This window comes from Aotus nancymaae, unplaced genomic scaffold, assembly GCF_030222135.1.
Source record: "Aotus nancymaae isolate 86718 unplaced genomic scaffold, 86718_ANA_hifiasm-v0.15.2.pri h1tg000059l, whole genome shotgun sequence".
In the NCBI taxonomy this organism is placed as follows: domain Eukaryota; kingdom Metazoa; phylum Chordata; class Mammalia; order Primates; family Aotidae; genus Aotus; species Aotus nancymaae.
The window spans coordinates 61,570,121-61,590,741 of NW_026988473.1; the positions used below are offsets into that span (position 1 = coordinate 61,570,121).

General features: G+C 38.2%; 1 protein-coding gene across 1 annotated transcript in view; it reads right to left on the minus strand.

Annotated features, from left to right (window-relative positions):
• RSF1 (remodeling and spacing factor 1) overlaps positions 1-20,621 on the minus strand; it is a 166,094-nt gene that overhangs the window by 65,327 nt on the left and 80,146 nt on the right. The window contains exon 4 of the mRNA XM_012469593.2: positions 14,934-15,139. Coding sequence (XP_012325016.2) covers positions 14,934-15,139 — 206 coding nt within the window. The remainder of the gene's footprint in view (positions 1-14,933; positions 15,140-20,621) is intronic.

Sequence of the window (20,621 nt, forward strand, 5' to 3'; positions counted from 1 at the left end):
GGAAGTAGCTAACCAGGCGTTTGTAAACCAAGAGGCAGTAAGCCAGAGGGAAAATCATAGGGAAAGGGAACGTCAGGCTCAACGGAAGGCTGACTTGATAGCTGCTGCTATGAGAGAAACGCCCCCAAGAGCGTGGAAAAAGGGGGGTTCCTGGAAAGCCCCAGAGTCTGCCCACCTGCACCTGCAATGCGATCAGTGTGCATTTTGTCAAGCAATAGGACATTGGGGAAAAAAATGCCCACAGTTAATGGGAGAACAGGGCGATCCTAAGCACGAGGATCCAGATAAAAAGTGAAGGGGCTCTGTTCAATCTAATGGAAGAGCCACTGGACTAAAAGAGATGGGGGCTGGACTCATATGCCGCCAAAGAGCCCACAGTCTGGAAGACAGCCCTGTAACCCCCCATGAAAAAAAAACAGAACCAATATTGTTAGAGCTATTAAGGTGTTAAGAGAACAGACTTTCTTGTACTTAATGGACTGCCCCTGTCCCCCTTCTCTGGCAAAACCTGGTGTGCAAATCGAGGGCCACTGTCCCATTAAAAAAAAAGAGACTCCCTGCAGCTAAAAATGCCTCAGGCAGGGGTCATCTAGGCTCTCATTGTCCCTTGGGAAGGAAGGTGGAGCCTTCCTAGCCAGAAGCAGAAGACTGATAATATCACCCAGATCAGTGCAGGGCTTGCATGGCTTTGCACCCAACTCATACATGCAGTTGGGATTACTGCCAGCAGAGGATAGTTGGTTCACTTAATTGGACTTAAAGAATACCTCCTTAGCATTGGACTGGCCTTGGAGGGTCAAAAACTGTTTGCATTTCAATGGCAGAAACCCAGAAGCAGGTGTAACCACTCAATACACCTAGACCCAGCTTCCCAGGGGCTCAAAAACTCTCTCATCATCCTTGGGGAGGCTTCAGCCCATGACTGCCCCCCAGAAGCTTCTTGCTTGCACGCTGCCCCCGTATGCTGATAACCTTCTATGGGGACACCCCATGGCAGTCGGGTGCGCAAACAAATGCCTTACTTCGGCACCTGGAGGACTGTGGGTATAAAGTGTCTAAAAGGAAAGTCCAGATTTGCCAAAAAGCAAATGCAATATCTGAGGCTCACCATCCAGAAGAGGGAACGCAGCCTAGAAGCAGAGAGGAATCAAGCCACTTGCAAAGTGACAGAACCTGAGACTAAAAGGCAAGTGAGAGAGCTCCTGGGAGCAGTGGGTTTTGTAAATTGTGTATTTCCAAACTTCATAGTACTAGCCAAACCCCTCTATGAAGTGACTAAGTGGGGAGACAAGGAGCCCTTTGAATGGGGATCCCAGCAGCGTCAGGCCTATCAGGAACTGGAAACAAAACTAATGTCAGCTCCAGCTTTGGGGCTGCCCGATTTAACAAAGCCTTTCACATTATATGTGGCAGAAAGAGAAAAAGTGGCAGTTGGGGGTCCCAGTCCAAACAGTAGGACATTGGCCCAGGCCTGTAGCTTACCTCTCCAAGCAGCCAGATGGAGTTTCCAAAGGATGGCCCCCATGCTTAAGGGCCTTGGCAGCAACTGCTCTGCTAGCACAAGAAGCTAACTCTGGGACAGAACCTAAATATCAAGGCACCTAACACCGTAGTGACTCTTATGAATACCAGAGGGCAACACTGGTTATCAAATGTTAGGTTGACCAAATACCAGGGCCTGCTATGTGAAAATCCCCGTATCACCATTGAAGTCTGCAATACCTTAAACCTGGCCACTTTGCTCCCAATGTCAGAGGGTCCCATTGAACATAACTGTGTTGAAGTCCTAGACACAGTGTATTCCAGCAGGCCTGATCTTCAGGATCAGCCGTGGACAGTAGTAGACTGGGAGTTGTACGTGGATGGGAGCAGCTTTGTCAATCCATGAGGGGAAAGATGTGCAGGCTACGCTGTGTTAACTCTGGACACTGTAATCGAGGCCAGATCCCTGCCTCAGGGCACCTCAGCTCAGAAGGCTGAACTCATTGCTTTAACTCAAGCCCTAGAGCTGAGTAAAGATAAGGTTGTAAACATTTACAGATTCCCGATATGCCTTCCTGACTCTCCAAGTACATTGAGCACTGTACAAAGAGGGAGGCCTGTTAACCTCAGGGGGAAAAGAAATAAAGTATCAGCATGAAATTTTGCTGCTGCTAGAAGCAGTCTGGAAGCCCCGGAGAGTGGCAGTCATGCATTGCCGAGGACATCAGTGGGCCCACACCTCCGTGGCCCTGGGAAATTCCCGAGCGGATTCAGCAGCTCGTAAGGCAGATCTGCCCCCCTACCGAATAGCAGTTACAGCCCCACTGATACCCCAGATCCCTGATCTAATACCTACTTACTCTGAGGAGGAAAGAGACTTTCTCCAGACAGAAGGGGGCAACTGATTAAAGAAGGATGATCCAATGGCCAGATGGAAGAATAGCAGTACCACAGCTGCTGGGGGCCGCAGTTGTACAAGCCGTACATGAGACCACTCATTTAGGTGAAGAGTCGCTTGAAAAGCTGTTGGGCTGGTACTTTTACACCTCACACTTAGCAGCCTTGACCAAAACTGTGGCACAGCGATGCCACAGTAAACCGAAGCCATTTTCATATGTAATTCCTGAGACTGTAAACTGAGATCATTTTCATATGTAATTCCTAAGACTGTAAACGAAACCCTTTTCATATGTAATTCCTGAGACTGTAAATCGAGACCCCTTTCATATGTTAAGCTATAAGCCTAAGATTCTTCCACGTGTAACATCTAAAGTGTAAGCCTATATAAAGATGGAACCTTCCTTTGTTAGGGCTGTTAGGTAACTATACCACCTTGCTCCTGGCTGAATAAACTCCTTCCTCCTGTATTCGGTGTCCGAGAGATCCGTTTCCTGTGGCCGCTCCTGCTACAATTCAACAATACCAGAAAATTCCAAATAAATATGATTCTAACCTATAAATTCTACTTTTTAAAAAAATGACATGGTCTCACTTTGTCATCCAGGCTGGAGTGCAATGACCTGATCATGGCTCACTGTAACCTCAAATTCCTGGGCTCAAGACCCTCCCACCTCAGCTTCCCAAGTAGCTAGGACTACAGTTGTTTATCCCCATATCTGGTAAATAAAGTCCTGTATTTTTACTAGCAAAAGGAAAGGTGTGATATAGTTAATTTAAATGCCATTTACAACTTAGAAAACTCACTTGGATATTTTTCTTGCTCAGACAAGCAGTACATAATGCTGAAGATAAAAAGCAGACCCTGGACTAAGAGTTGGGAAATGTAGTTCTAGATGTGCCACTAGGTTATTAATTAGCACTAAGATTCTCCCATCTGTATTTTCAATGTGCAATGTAAATACCTCTAATTCAAAGTGAAAACTGCTAAGATGAAATGACTTGCTTTCTTATCTTGTCAAGTCACATACACCTACCCTCCTCTACCTTTCCACTTCCATGCCAGCTATACTCTATTGCTTTAGAGTAGGAACTCTGCCTTCCAAAGAGCCCTTGAACAAGTCATACCTCTTCATTAGGCCTCAGCCTTCTTACTTATAAAATTAAAGAATGGATTCTCTTGATTATTATTAAATTGGTCTTCTAAGGAAAGCTTTGCCACTGATAAAAATCTTTCAGAAATTAAAATGACGACCATTTACTATGCATGAGAATGAAACATACATGTTCATACATATCATACTAGCATATACAATAAATGGTATAGAATTTTAACTGTCTAATATAAAAAGGTAAGACTAGATGTTTTCTCGAAGTCTTGTCTGGTTCTGCCTGCATTTTACAAAAAGGAAAATTACGACTCACTTTATTTTTGGCAAAGATCCAATTCCCTAATTTCATTACAGCCCAATTCTACCTTAAGGCTCTATGCTTTATTACTTCTCATATTCCACTGAGAATTCCCTATGTTAAAAAAAAAAAAAAAAAAGAAAGAAAGAAAAAGAGAGTTCCATATACAACAAATGGCTCCATCTATTTATTATTTTTCAAAGTCACGGTGGAAACTGAAGAATATACTGAAGTTATGTACCACATCTATTTTTAAAAGCTTCAAAACATAAGAGAGATGATATTGCTAGGAAAATCCATTTCAATTACTTCCACCACTTTTTTTTTTTTTTGAGATGAAGTTTCCCTCTCGTTGCCCAGGCTGGGGTGCAATGGGATCTTGGGTCACAGCAACGTCCTCCTCCCGGGTCCAAGCGATTATCCTGCTTCAGCCTCGCAAGTAGCTGAGATTACAGGCACCCACCACCATGCCTGGCTAATTTTTTTTTTTTTTTTTTGTATTTTTAGTAAAGACGGGATTTCTCCATGTTGGTCAGGCTGGTCTTGAACTCCTGACCTCAGGTGATCAACCCACCTCGGCCGCCCAAAGTGCTGGGATTACAGGCGTGAGCCACTGCGCCTGGCCTACTTTCACTACTTTAAGCAAAAAGGGAATTTAGCAGTAAAATTTATTAAAGAACAACTGCCTAAAAATCTTTTAATCTAGATTAATGTATTTAAACACAAGCCTAAAGTAGTCATTATTATATGAAAACAGAAAACTACCCATCTTTGGGTTTTCCCTATTTTGAATCATTTTAAAAAATCCTAAATCTGAACTAGAGGGAATTTTTATGAATTCCCTCAAATCACATTCAAATTTCTTAACACTATCTATAGAATCTTTTAGATTATGGACCCTAACAACAATCCAGTTGTTTTGCTCCCCCTCCTTCACTTGCTCTTTGTTCTCCATACCATTTCTTCTCTCAGGCATGTTAAATCAGAGACATCCCTCTGAAATACCATGCTTTCTTAGGATATCAGGTGACTGCACTTCTGCTCTCTTAGCCTGGAATGTGTTCCCCCTGGCTAATTTCAATTACTCTCTCAAAGACAAGTATAGAATGAATAAACAAATCTAATATATCTACATATAGAAATACTACTCAGCCATAAAAAGGAATAAAGTTCTGATTTGTTTACATGGATAAACCTTGTAAAGATTATTCTACTTGAAAGTGGCCACACACAGCCGGGCTCAATGGCTAATGCCTGTAATCTCAAGACTTCGGGAGGCTGAGGTGGGAGGATCACCTGAGGTCAGGAGTTTGAGACCAGCCTGACCAACATGGAGAAACACTATCCCTACTGAAAACACAAAATTAGCCAGGCATGGTGGTGCATGCCTGTAATCCCAGCTACTCAAGAAGCTGAGGCAAGAGAATCACTTGAACCCAGGAGGTGGAGACTGCAGTGACCTGGAGGCTGCAGTGAGCTGAGATCGCACCATTGCACTCTAGCCTGGGCAACAACAACAAAACTCCATCTAAAAAAAAAAAAAAGAAAGAAAATGGCCACACACACAAAGCCACATATTATATAATTCTATGTATATGAAATGTGGAGAATAGGCAAAATATGGACACAGAGTAAAACCAGTGGCTGCCAAGGGATAGGAAAAGGGGAAGAATAACTACTAATGGGTACAGGGTTTTCTTTTTAGAGTGAGAAAAATATTTTGGTGTCAGACAGTGGTACTGGTCGCATAACTTGTAAAAATACTGAAAACTACTCAATTGTATATATTTTACAAAAAAGAGATGGTGGCTTGGACAAGAATATAGCTATGAATAAGACAAGAAGTGATCAAATTCTAAATGCAATTATGCATAAAGAGATTATTGGATTTGCTGTTACAGTAGATGTGGAATGAGAGAAAAAGCAAAGTTAGGAATGTGCTCCATGGTTTTGGGCCTTGGGGTTTACACACTGTGTAAAAGGTATCTCTGTAGTCCCACTCTGATTCTATCGAAGCACCTGATGAAATCTGGTCTAAGGTCTCTATTTGCTATAATTCTCTCATCATTAATAACCAAACACTACCACTTGATTATATTTACATCTTTGCTTATCTTTTTCATTCCTAAAGAAATTCTATTGACATATTCCATAGGGTAAGGCCAATGAAAGGATGTCGCTGCTATTAACTGAGATGAGACACTCATATTAGGGTAAAAAGGTTCATGACTTAGTTTTGGGCAGACTGGTTACTGACTTTGACTTAATCAGATTCTAAACTCTTATGTTTTCCAATATGCACCTTAAGTTAATCTAGACTTCAGTGAAATGAAACACATCATCCTAATCATTATTATTGTGACATATGATTTCTAACAGCCTAGGAGTTTTTCAGAGTTTGAATTAGTGGTAGGTGCTAAACATATCAGAATCAATGAAAAAAAATAAAATAACAAAAAGAAACAGACACTCCTACCTCCCCATAAAAAAAGTCAAGCATAGGCGTTATCTTCTGCCAAGTATGAGCCAAGTATCTGGTTCTTCCACAGCACCCTTGATGATCCCCATCACAGACTTTGTGACTCTGAATTATCTAATATTTCCCTGTACCTTTCTCCCATAACAAGAAATGGGACCAGGTCTTCACATCTTTCACATATACAGAGCGCAGCACAGAATAAATATAACAAGTCTTTTATAAATATTTTAAATTTATGATTCCATGGTTGAGCAACAATATTCCAGCTTTTTGGTATAAATTCCAAATGATTCAGTGGGTAAAAAAAAAAAAAATATGGAGACCAAGAAAACAGAAGAAAGGCATTAATTAGTAATATCAATAGCAGTACTATTAATCTAAGATGTTAACATTAGTGAACGAGTACTCTGTTTCAAGCATTAATTATTCCAAGAGTTTTATATGAATTAGTTCATATAATTCCAACATAACCTAATTAAATAAGTATTAAATTACTCCCATTTTACAACTGAGGAAACTGAGGACACACAAAGAGGTATGGTAATTTGCCTAAGGTAGGTTAGTACAATTTAGAAAGACTGAATTTCGGACAGTCTGACTTTAGAGCCCATCTTAATCACTGTGCTATATTAGCAGGTTTTATATATATTAGGTTTAGAAATACATTCATACAGTTTATGAGTACATGAAAACTGCATATACTATTTCAAATTCAGGTTTTTGAAAATAACTGTCAAACCATTACCAATTTTGAAAGCATTTTTAATGAGGTATAATTCACATATTGTAAAATAAACTATTTCAAACACTGAGTTCATCAGTTCTTTCAAATGCATATATTGTATAATCCATGCCACAATCAACATAAGGAATATAACTATTTCCACAAAAATTCCCTCTTGTCCTTTCCTACTCAGTTTCTTTTCCACACCAAAGCAAGAAGAAATCAGTTTTGATTATTATAACCATAGATGATACGGTTTGGCTGTGTCCCCATCCAAATCTCATCTTGAATTGTAACTTCCACAATACCCACACCATGTGCTGTCAACTCAGTGGGAGGTGACTGAATTATAGGAGTGGGTCTTTCCTGTGCTGTTGCTGTGATAAGTGAATGAGTCTCATGAGATCTGATGGTTTTAAAAACGGGAGTTTCCTGCACAAGTTCTCTCTTTCTTCGCCTGCTGCCGTTAATGTAAGACATGACTTGCTCCTCCTTGCCTTCTGCCATGTTCTGACACCTCCCCAGCCACAGGGAACTGTGAGTCTAATTAAACCTCTTTCTTTTGTAAATTGCCCAGTCTTGGGTATGTTTTTATCAGCAGCATGAAAATGGACTAATATACTAAACTGGTACCAGGAGTGGGGTGCTGCTGAAAAGATACCTGAAAATGTGGAAGTGGCTTTGAAAATGAGTAACAGGCAGAGGATGGAATAATCTGGAGGGCTCAGAAGAAGACAGGAAAATGTGGGACTTGTTATGTTTTAGCCAAGAAACTAGTGGCATTTTCCCCTGACCTAGAGATTTGTGGAACTTTAAACATAAGGGAGATTATTTAGGGTATCTGGAGGAAGACATTTCTAAGCAAGAAGACATTTCTAAGCAGCAAAGCATTCAAGAGGTGACTTGGGTGCTGTTGAAGGCATTCAGTTTTATAAGCAAAGCAGAGCATAGAAGTTTGAAACATCAGGCTGGGTGCGGTGGCTCATGCCTGTAGTCCCAGCACTTTGGAAGGCTGAGGCAGGTGGATCACAAGGTCAAGAGTTCAAGACCAGCTTGGCTAAGATGGTGAAACCCCATCTCCACCCACAAACAAAAAAAGTTTGGAACATCTGCAGCCTGACAATGTGATAGAAAAGAAAATCCCATTTTCTGAGGATAAATTCAAGCTGGCTGCAGAAATTTGCATAAGAAATGATGAGCCAAATGTTAATCCCCAAGACAATGGGAAAAATGTCTCCAGGCATGTCAGAGGTCTTCACAGCAGCCCCTCCCATCAGAGGCCTGGAGGCCTAGGAGGAAAACATGGTTTCATGGGTCAGGCCCAGGGTCCCTATGCTGTGTGCAGCCTGGGGACTTGGTGTCCTGCATCTCAGCCACTCCAGCCATAGCTGAAAGGGGCCAATGTAGAGCTCGATATGTGGCTTCACAGGGTACAAGCCCCAAGCCTTTGCAGCTTCCATGCGGTGTTGAACCTGTGAATGCACAGAAATCAAGAACTGAGGCTTGGGAACCTCCATCTAGATTTCAGAAGATGTATGGAAATGCCTGGATGCCCAGGCAGAAGTTTCCTGCAGGGGTGGGGCCTTTATGGAGAACCTCTGCTAGGGCACTGTGGAAAGGAAATGTGGGGTCGGAGCCCTCACACAGAGTTCCTACTGGGGCACCACCTAGCGGAGCTGTGAGAAGAGGACCATTGTCCTCTAAGACCCCAGAATGCTAGATCCACTGACAGCTTGCACCGTGTGCCTTGAAAAGCCGCAGATAGAAAGATCCAAGATGGCTGATCACTAGCAGCTCGGGCACCTAGCTCCCAGTGAAAGCGCAGAGAACGAGAGGATGCCACACTTTCAGACGAATATTTGTTGCTCAAGGACCAAGAGATTCCCAGCGGAGGAGCCCCACGGGTCGCCAGGGCGACCCTTGTGGCCGGTGCGGCGGTTTAGCTGGTGCCTTAGAGCGGCAGTTCTTGGTGCAGAGTCCGGAGATTCCCAGGCAGAAAAGCACCATCAATCTTAACACCGCTGTTTTGGCCGGCGCAGTGGATTGCTCAGATTTCGGCGCTGGGAATCAAAAAGTTGGACGTCCGCTCAGAGACTAATGGACTAATACAATAGATTATTTGTTTTATTAATGCAAAACATCACAAATGGAATCAAACAGTATGTACTTTTTGGCTTCTTTCACATACAAGGAATTCTGAGACAGATCCATACAGTTTCATAAGTCATCCCTTTTTATTGCTTAGTAATAATGCATTGTGTGAGTAATGTTAAGAATAAAGATGCTATGAACATTCTTATACAAGGCTTCTTGTAAACATGTTTTCATTTCTCTAACATAAATACTCAGAAATGAAATTTACAGGCTTTGGGATAACAGTTTGTTAACATCTGAACAAACTGCCAAACTGTTTCTCAAAGTGATTGCATCATTTTACATCTATAACAAGATGTAAGAATTTCAGTGGGTTCACATCATTGCTAACATTTGGTGCTGTAAGCCATTTTCATTTTACTAATTCTAATGGAAGTAAGGTAGTACCTCATTGTGATTTTAATTGGAAATTCTGCAATGAATAATGATGCTAAGCACTTTTTTGTATGAATACTGGCTATATGTATATATTAAGAAGTAACTGCTCAACAGTCTGCATATAAACTTTATCTTCCTTAGTATACTTGGTATAAAAGTAGTTTCTGTAGTCCCACTTAGATCTTGAAGAAGCTTATAATGGAATCTGGTCTAAGGTCTTTATTTGCTAAAATTTTCTTATCATTAATAACCAAACACTACAACTTTGTTATGTTTAAAACTTTGCTTACCTTTTTTTTCTCTTGAGACACAGGGTCTCACTCTGTTGCCCAGGCTAGAGTGCCGTGGTATAATCACAGCTCACTGCAGCCTCAACCTCCTGTGCTCAAACAATCCTCCATCTCAGCCTTCCAAGTCACTGAGATTACAGGCAAGTGCCACCACATTTGGCTGATTTTTGTATTTTTTGTAGAGATGGGGTTTTGTCATGTTGCCCAGGCAGGTCTCAAACTCCTGGGTTCAAGCAATCTGCCATCCTCAGCCTCCCAAAGTGCTGAGGTTACAGGCATGAGCCATCGGGCTGAGCCTATCTTGTTTATTCCTAAACAAATTCTATTAACATACCCCATGTGGTGAATAAAATCACTTATTACATCATATCTGATTAGACGTCAAAAATTTTTTTCTGTACTTTTATCTCCTTTCATTGAGGCCTAAACTAGAGATGAAATAACAAATACTTTTGTGGCAATTCTGTTTTAAACATTAACTGGAATAAGTGGGACACTGGCTGGAGCTTAAATATTTTTGCTATTGAAACCTGTTATAATACTTGGTTGAGTCATGTGAAAGCACCATTTTTATAGGTCAAAATGCTCAAATGTTAACAATTTCATATGGTATGATGAAACTTAACTACTTTTATTGTTTTGTAAATCACATACTAAATCTTGTTTAAACTTAAAGTATAATTCTTTATATATAAATTAACTGCTATGTATCTATTAATCTAAAATGTATTATTAATTTTACAACAAACAGAAATGGAAGATGCTACCTAACAGTACAAGTTTCAAGACTGTGGTGATGTTATGGTATTAAATTTCAGTAGAAGATTAACTATGTCAAATTATTCCTTTTTGATGAATTCTCATTCAAAAATATTCCATTTGATTTTTAGTTTGCAAAGCTCAGTTATATTTCTACATTTATCAGTCATTAAGACAGCTGACGTCACTGGCTTTAGAAAACAGAACTCTAAATACTAGATAATTTTTGTTATATAATCCTCTTTTAAGAATTACGTAGAAACACGTTTCCAACACCAACTAATGGCCAAGAAAATAATACTATTACTTTAAATAAATTGTTTTAAGAAAAAACAAGAGGCTTTTAATTTACTAGTAAAATATTTACTAAGAAAAACATCTAAATGTAACCTATTAAATGAAAAAGTCAAAATCTTTGTTTTACTTGCTCTTTCCTTATTACATGACTTTCTAAAGAGATCTCTTGCTAAAAAGATTAGTGCCTCCTACAAAACTCCACGTAAACTTGCACATTTAATTGAAAAATGCTTTGACAACATCTATTAGACTTAAGACAATCATTCTCCTGCAATGTAAAATGCAAAACAAACATTCTCACTCCTATCAAACTCAGTTCTGCTTCCCCATTATTTGAATCCAGTAATCAAAGGCTCAGCCTTTGAGATACTCTTCTACAAGTCAATCCTTTAAATGTTTGAAGACATCTATGTCCGAGTAAATTTCTGCTAGATAAAGCATTTTGAGTTCATTCAATCATCGTCTTTGTGGTTGTTCCCATAAAGGTCTTTACTACATTAATGTTTCTTTCAGAGTCTGCCATTCAAAGAGAAATACTATGCTCTAGATATGATCTCATCCAAGTCAAATGAGATGATGCTCCACATTATTTTAGGTACTAAATACCTATTAGTGACAACTAAGATCTTAACTTTATGAGGAGGCAAAGATTATTACAATGCTTTCTATATTAAACCTTTACAACCATGAGAGACCTATGTGGACAAGACAGTTTACTATGTCAGTAACAGTTCCACTGTATTGAGTTAAAGCTAACTGGAATGTCATGTCATAGAACATCTCATTTATAATAAGCATAAACAGCTCTGACTGAAAACTTGAGAAAAATTACCGTCCTTCCCCAGAAAATACACATATAATATTCTATTCCTTATAAGTTGAGGCCTTTCACAGGTGCCTGCAGCCCCTCTTAGAGATCTTAGAGCCATCTATTCACTATTACATCCCCAATTGCTTAGCATAGTGCCTATTTCACAAGCAGGTATGTAATAAAATTTATAAATTTAATTAAAAGAATGTTAGTATGACAATCAGGTGTTTCAAAATTGAATTTCATTATACAAAATCAGAGTCAATAAACCAAATGGTTTCTCAATGGTCCCAAATATTTCTATATTATTTGGGCAATGTTCCCTGGCTCATTTGTAGATAGGAATATATGTATTCATAGATGTCATCGAAATGGCTAAAAATAATCTGGAGACCAGTTTTCTAAAGAACTCTATGGTTGTTAAAATGAGAAAACTGTAAGATGGGCCTGGTGGCTCATCCCTGTAATCCCAGCACTTTGGGAGGCCAAGGCAAGTGAATAGCTTGTGCTTGGGAATTTGAGACCAGTGTGGTCAACATGGTGAAACCCCGTCTCTACAAAAAGTACAAAAATTAGCCAGGCGTGGTGGCGCACACCTGTAATCCCAGCTACTTGGGAGGCTGAGGCAGAAGAGTTGCTTGAACCCAGGAGGCAGAGGTTGCAGTGAGCTGAGATCGCACTACTGCACTCCATACTCCAGTCTGGGTGACAAAGCAAGATCCTGTCTCAAAAAAAAAAAAAAAAGAGAAAACTGTGTGCAGGCATTATTCTACATAAGCATTTCCTTTCTGAACAATTACCACACACACCATTTTATGTTTATCAAAAACAAATTTTAACAAATGGAAAGAAGTTTTATGTGTGTTGAATGTGTGTGTGTGTGTGTCTGTATGTATGTGTGTGTTTAAAAAGGGTAGAAGCCCAAGGACTAAAACACGGAGCAATGGTCAATGGTGTGTGTGTGAAAAGGACAGAAGCCCAAGGAATAAAACACGGAGAACTGATCAAGAATGAGAGAGAGAGAGAAAGAGAGAGAGAGAGAGAGAACGAGAGTGTGTGTGTCTGTGTGTGTGTGTGTGTGTGTGTGTGTGTTTAAAAAGGGCAGAAGCCCAAGGAATAAAACATGGAGAAACAGTCAAAGATGAGATGAGGCAAAAGTAACACGAGTGGAATTTTCTGACCTTTCTGCTGATAAATATTTCTTTAGTGAATAAACTAAATTTCAGTCTTTGGGGTTAGAAATGTTGTAAGAAAAGCAAATAGTTAAAAGGGGGGAAACAAAAAGAGAAAAGATTTATTGAGCATGTATTACAGTGCCAGCACCATTTCTCATATATTCTTCACTACAACTTTCTGAGGAAGTATTATCATCTTCATTTTAAAGTACTGGAATGTAACTCTAAGAAAAATTAGGTACAGTTAGCCCTCCATATCCACAGATTGAAATTATCTACAAAGAAATAAAATTAATACAACCATAAAAATACAAATTAGAAATACAGTAGAACAATTTTATACCTAGCATTTACATTGCATTAAGTATTATAAGCATATGGGAGGATGTGCATAGGCTATATACAAATATTATTTGCAGATTTTGTTATCCATTAGGGTCCTGGAACCAGTGCCCCATGGATACCAAGGGACAAATGTAATGTTGTCTATAGATGGTAAATGGGTGAATCCAGATTCAAACATAATTGTTAACTCTAAAATCTCACATCATGCATTAAGGTACAACCTACTTAAAACAGTATACATTAGACTTTTTTTTTCTTGAGACAGGGTCTTGTTCCGTCACCTAGGCTGGAGTGCAGTGGCGTGATCTCGGCTCACTGCAACCTCCGCCTGCCAGGTTCAAGTAATTCTCCTGCCTCAGCCTCCCAAGTAGCTGGGACTATAGGCATGTGCCACCATGCCTGGCTAATTTTTCATCATGCTGGCCAGGCTGGTCTCAAACTCCTGACCTTGTGATCCTCCCACCTCGGTCTCCCAAAGTGCTGGGATTACAAGCATGAGCCACGGCGCCTGGCCCATTGAACATTATTTTAAACAAGTATAACTGATCAACAGTAATTGATATTTCCCTGTCATATTTTCTTTATCGACAAAGAAAAAGGAATGTTTTAAACAACTACACAAGGTTAACATGGGAAATAATAGAAACAGTGGTATAATGTCATGAATAGACCATACTTGGCCTTTGTATTCATAGGAGAAATGGTAAATAAATTTTGCTTTAGGACTACTTTGTTTACCTCCATTTAGCAATTACAAGGAATATAATGTAACGATACCTGCTTATAAAACAATTTCTCATGAGATTAATCAATTTACATTTATTCTTAGGGAATGAAAACTTAGCTTTTCTATAGGTTATTTCTTTAAAGCATTGATAAATAATTACTAACAGAAATCTGCTGAAATTAAAAATGGGGCAAAAAAAGATATGAGTCAATGTCAAGGAAGTTTTTCATAAGCTAGCAGTTAGATATCCATGAGTTTCCCCTACTTTATAAGACCCCTTATAGTTTCCAAATTAATATATACTGTGATATTAGTAGAGTATTTCTAAATAATGAAGTTATAATGACAGATAATTAAAGACACAAAGATTCTGAATAAAGGTCCTAGTATTACTCATTTTTTTTTACAGCCATTATTTCATATATAAACCATGGTTTTTTAAAAATTATATTTCAGGGTTATATATTAAATGCTTCTGTTAAAATATATTTGTCAACACGAATAAAAAATCAAGTTTTTTAAAAAAAGAACTATGACAAAAAAGTGCAATGTTCCCCAGATTTCCTCAGAACTTCAATAAACAAATATGTGCACAGCAAATAGAAAATATACTGTGTCAAGGTGAATTGAACAAATTAAATAATTAGAAACAATTAATGTTGAATAGAAAAGTATAGCTAAATAAAGAACCAAACAATGCTTTTCTTGTGCTTTCATCTAACAATGTATTTTTCTGTCCATATTATTTATAATTATTCAGATTTTGGCTTCCTGAAAATATGTGTATATAATATGGACTGAACTGCTAAATATATTCATTGACTTGACAAAAAAAAACCCAAGTGCATATTATGGGTACTGTGCTGGATACTAGGTGAGGCCCTGAAAATTCCCAAAACCTACACACAGAAAAACCACTTCTGTCTCATAAATAACATCCTAGTCAAAATGAGATCAATGTACAAAACACACAAATAAGTGTAAAAAGTTTCCAATAAAAGATACCTGACAATGCATTTCCATGAAGAGCCATCTTGATCATCTTGTTCTTCTATGTACATTCTGACATTGTGATCTTGATCCAATTGGTACCAGTACATGAGGCCATCTTTGTCTCGCCCAATTGGCTGGAGACGCATAGTATCAGCATCCTCCTCATTAATAATATTCTTGAATTTGAGATTGTCATCAAACTGACACTCGCAGAGGTACTGAAAAATAGTCATAACATGGCTTAAAATACCTCCCAAATATTTCTCCATCACAATAAATATGATACAACCGTAGAATTGATTCAGGGAAAGTGGCAGACAGAACACATATACTGTATTCCTTCTTTCACTATCCTCTCCCCACTTTCATACAAACTGTTTAGAATAGTCAATATTTTAAGATAACATTTTATATTAATATCATACTAATTTATAGGTTTAACACAATCACTGACACACAAATCAAGTTTTATTTCAAAAGGAATGAGCCTGTTTGCACTAAAAACTCTCAAATCATCTCATGGTATAAGATTTTCTGTTTTAGGCCCGGCATGGTGGCTCACATCTGTAATCCCAGCACTTGGGGAGGCCAAGGCAGGAGGAGCACTTGAGTTCAGGAGTTAAAGACCAGCCTTGGCAACATGGCGAAATCCCATCTCTACAAAAAATACAAAAATTGGCCAGGTGTGGTGGTGCACAGCTATTTAGGGGCTGCAAGGTTGAAGCTGCAGTGAGCTGTGATCTCGCCACTGTACTCTAGCTTGGGCAACAGAGCAAGACACTGTCCCCAGAAACATTTTTTTATTTAAAAATTTTCATTTTTTTCTACATTTTATTTTATAAATGACAAATAAAAATTGTATGTATTTATCATGTACACCATGGTATTCTGATATATGTGTATAGTGTGGAATGGCTAAACCAAGCTAATTAACATAACACATCTACTACCTAATGTACTTAGAATTTTTGGTGGTGAGAACATTTAAAATCTGCCCTCTTAGTAATTTTCAATTATATTATATATTGTTATTATCTATAGTTACCATGTTGTACAACTGATCTCCTGAACTAATTCCTCCTGTCTGACTTTTTGTAACTTGGGCCATTCTCCCCAGTCTACCCCTCACCTCCCTAATCCCTGGTAATCAACACTTTATTTTGACTCTGTAAGTCTGACTCTTAGATTCCACATTAAGAAACAAATCATGGGGTATTTCTTTTGGTGGCTGGGTTGTTTTATTTAACATAGCATCCTCCAGGTTCAACGTGTTGTCACAAAAGTGGGAATTTCCTGCTTATACATTCTTCTGTTGACAGACATTTAGAATGATCCTCTATCTTGGTTATTGTGATTAATGATGCAGTAAACACGGGAGTGGAGATACTACTTCAAGAAACAAATTTCATTTCCTCTGGATGTATCTAGTGGGATGTTGAATCATATGGTAGTTCTACTTTGAATTTTTTGAGAAACCTCCATGCTATTTTCCATAATGGCTGAACTAATTTACATTCTCACAATCAGTATTCAAGGATTCCTTTTCTATACAACTTTACCAAACTTGTTATCGCTTGTCTTGTCATTTTGATAATAGCCATCCTAACAAGCATGAAATGATATTCCATTGTGGTTTTAATCCACATTTCCCTGATAATTAGTGTTGTTGAGCATTTATTCATATATCTGTTGGCCATTAACTATGTCTTCTTCTGAGAAATGTCTGTGGAAGTCCTTTGCTCATTTTTACATCAGATTACTTGTTTTCTTGCTGTTGCCTGAGTTCGTTATATGGTTTGAATATTAAACTCTTCTAGTAGTTTTATACTTTCAGGTCTTATACTTAAGTCTTTAATCCACTAAGATAACATCTGTGTATGGTGTAAGATAAGGGTCTAACTTCATTTTCCTGCGTGTGGATGACCAGTTTTCCCAGCACCATTTATTAAATAGACTGTCCTTTGCCTAGTGTGTAATCTTGATACCACTATCAAAAAGCAACTGACCATAAATACATGGGTTTGTTTCTGGGCTTTCTGTCCTGTTACAGTGGTTGATGTATCTGCTTTTTACCAATACCATGTTGTTTTGATTACTATAACTTAGTAGATTTTGAGATTGGGTAGTATGATGCCTCTAGTTTTGTTCTTTTGGCTTACGATTGCTTTGGTTATTCAGGGTCCTGTGGTTCCATTTGAATTTTAGGGTTGCTTTTTATTTCTGTGAACAATGCCATTGGAATTTGATAGAGATTGCACTGAATCTGTAGATCACTTTGAGCAATATGGATATCTTTTTTTTTTTTTTGAGACAGAGTCTCACTCTGACATTAGGCTGGAGTGCAGTGGCACGATCTCGGCTCACTGCAACCTCTGCCTCCTGGGTTCAAGCAATTCTCCTGCCTCAGCCTCCCAAGTAGCTGGGACTACACGCACATGCCACCATGTCCAGCTGACTTTTGTATTTTAGTAGAGACGGGGTTCCACCATGTTGGCCAGGATGGTCTCGATCTCTTGACCTCATGATCTGCCCGCCTCAGCCTCCCAAAGTGCTGGGATTACAGGCATGAGCCACCGCGACCGGCTGGATACCTTAACAAGATTAATTCTACTAATCCATGAAAACAGGACATCTTTTCATTTATTTGTCTTTTCTTTCATTAATGTTTTGTAGTTTTCAGCGTAGAGATTTTTCACCTCTTTGGTCAAATTTATTCCTAAATATTTTTTGATGCTATTGTATGAATTTTTTAATTTCTTTTTTGGATAGTTTGTGATTTGTGATTAGAAACACTTCTGATTTTTGTATACTGATTTTGCATCTTTCAATTTTACTGAATTCATTTATTAGTTCTAACAGTCTGTTGGTAAAGTCTCTAGGATGTTTCATACATAAAATCATAAAAACAAAACAAAAATCATGTCATCTGCAAACAGTGACAATTTAACTTCTTCCTTTCCAATTCAGATGACTTATTTCTTTTTGTACCTAACTGCTCTGACTAGGCCTGCCAGTACTATGTTGAATATAAGTGGCAAGTGGGTGTCCTTGTCTTGCTCCTCATGTTAAAGGAAAAGTTTCCAGCTTTCCACTGTTGAGTACAATGTAAGCTGTGGGGTTGTCTTACATGACCTTTCTTGCGCTGATACATATTCTTTTCATACCTAATTTGTTGTGAGTTTTTATCATAAAAGAAAAGTTGGATTTTCTCAAATCTTTTTTCTGCATGTATTCATATGATCATATATTTGTCCTTCATTCTCTTAATGTGGAGCATCACAATTTTAATTAATTAATTAATTATCATTATTTTTTTTAGACAGTCTCACTCTCTCATCCAGGCTGGAGTACAGTGGCATGATCTTGTCTCACTGAAACCTCTGCCTCCAGAGCTCAAGTGATTCTCCTGCCTCAGCCTCCCTCTTAGCTGGAATTACAGGTATGCACCACCATGCCTAGCTAATTTTTGTACTTTTAGTAGAGATGGGTTTCACCATGTTGGCCAGGCTGGTCCTGAACTTCTGACCTCAAGTGATCTGCCCACCTCAGCCTCCGAAAAGTTGGGATTACAGGCATGAGCCACTCTGCCTGGTTTATTTATTTTTTAAAGACAGAGTCTCACTCTGTCACCCAGGATGGGGCACAATCACACTTCAAGCAATCCTCTGCCTCAACCTCCCCAGTAGCTAGGACTACAGGTGTATGCCACCACACTTAGCTAGCTTTTTAAAAATTTTTTTAGACAACTGGTCTGTGTTGCCCAGGCTGGACTCGAACTCCTGGGCTCAAGTGATTTTCCTGCCTCAGCCTCCCAAAGTGTTGGGATTACAGGTGTGAGCCACTGTATCTGGCCATACATCACATTTATTGATTTGCATATGATGAACAATCCTTGCATTCCAGGATAAGTCCCACTTGATCATGGTGAACGATCCCATTTACGTGCTGTTGAATTTGGTTGCTAGTATTTTGTTAAGGATTTTTGCATCTGTGTTAATCTGGAATATTTCTTTTCTTATAGTGTTTGTGTCCAGCTTTGAGATCAGTATCATGCTAGCCTTATAAAATTCGTCTGGAAGTATTTTCTCCTCTTCAGTTTTTTAGAAGAGTTTGAGAAGGACTAGTATTAGTCATTCTTTAAATGTTTGATAGAATTCAGCTGTGAAGCAATCATGCCCTGGGCTTTTCTCTGATGGGACATTTTTGACTACTGGTTCAATTTTCTTACTTGTTATTGGTCTGTTCATATTTTCTATTTCTTCGCAATTCAGTCTTGGTAAAATATGTGCTTCTAGTATTTATCCTTACTTTTCTATATCATCTAAACGTTCACAGTTGTCTCTTATGATCCTTTGTATTTCTGTGGTACTGCTTATAATGTCTTCACCTTAATTTCTGATTTAGGTCTTCTTTCTTAGCCTAGCTAAAGCCTGTCAGTTTTGTTTATCTTTTCAAAAACCAATTTTTAGTTTTGTTTATCTTTTCTACCAATTTTTTTCTAGTCTCTATTTCATTGAATTTTGCTCTGATCTTGGTTATTTTCTTCCTTCTACTAAGTTTGGGTTTAGTTTGTTCTTCTAGTTTCTTGCAATATAACATTAGGTTGTTATTCGAGATCTTTCTTCTTTTTTAATATGCCCATTGATTGCTATAAACTTCCCTTTTAGATTTGCTTTTGCTGGATTTTGTAAGTTCTGACATGTTGAATTTCCATTTTCATTTCTCTCAAGATTTTTGAAATTTCCTTTTGGATTTGTTTTTAACATGTTGGTTATTCAGGAGTCATGGTATAAAACTTTCAATACTTCTTTATCTCTTCCAGGTTTTGGATTAGCATTCTTCTTCAAAAGACTATCTGTTTTTGAAAGCCTGAGACATACGCAGTTTTCAAAGAAGGTAGATTTTCACTGATAGCTGCCTCTGGAAAATTCTTTTAATAAAAAGATACTCACATACTAGATTGGAAGAACTACATTTTGTTATGTATTTTGTAGATGATTAGGGTGTAAGTCAAATTTCTTCCTGAGTCTCTCTGCCATGGCAGAGAGCCTATTATACCCTTTATGCCTTCACCTATGTCAGGTATCTCAGTAGTCTCTAAACATTTTTGATCAAGCATCCTTATTACTAAAAAATTTATAACATACACTGAAAAGTTATATGTATTATATATACTTCCTTATATATTTACACAATAAATGCATAATATACACACTAATATATAACGTATGTGATATTAAAGTAATTACATACGTTTAAGTAATTAAATACATAATACTAAAGTATTATATACATTATAAGAATGCACAAAAAGATATTTCAAAAATTGGGATTAATAAAAGTTATGAGTACAACTTCTATAACTTTATTTTGCCTCCCAAAGAATCACCCCTCTTGGGACCACAAGCTGGTATAGAGACAGATGAACCTGCATGATTGTACACCCTAAAATCTGAGTTTACCATGACTTTTGGTTTTCTGAGAAAAGTATGTTACGGATCTTGAAGACTTCTGTGTAGGCTCCAACAGCAATCAACATCTAACAGCAAAATAACAGCTACCCTATGGTCTTATCTAGCTCCAAAATAATAATATGTACACTGACATTTTATTTTAAGGATCATCATAAAATCTTGAGGTCTTTTGAATAATAAGCCTACTTACAAAACAGTATAAATTTTAGAAGTAGCAAAAACTTCA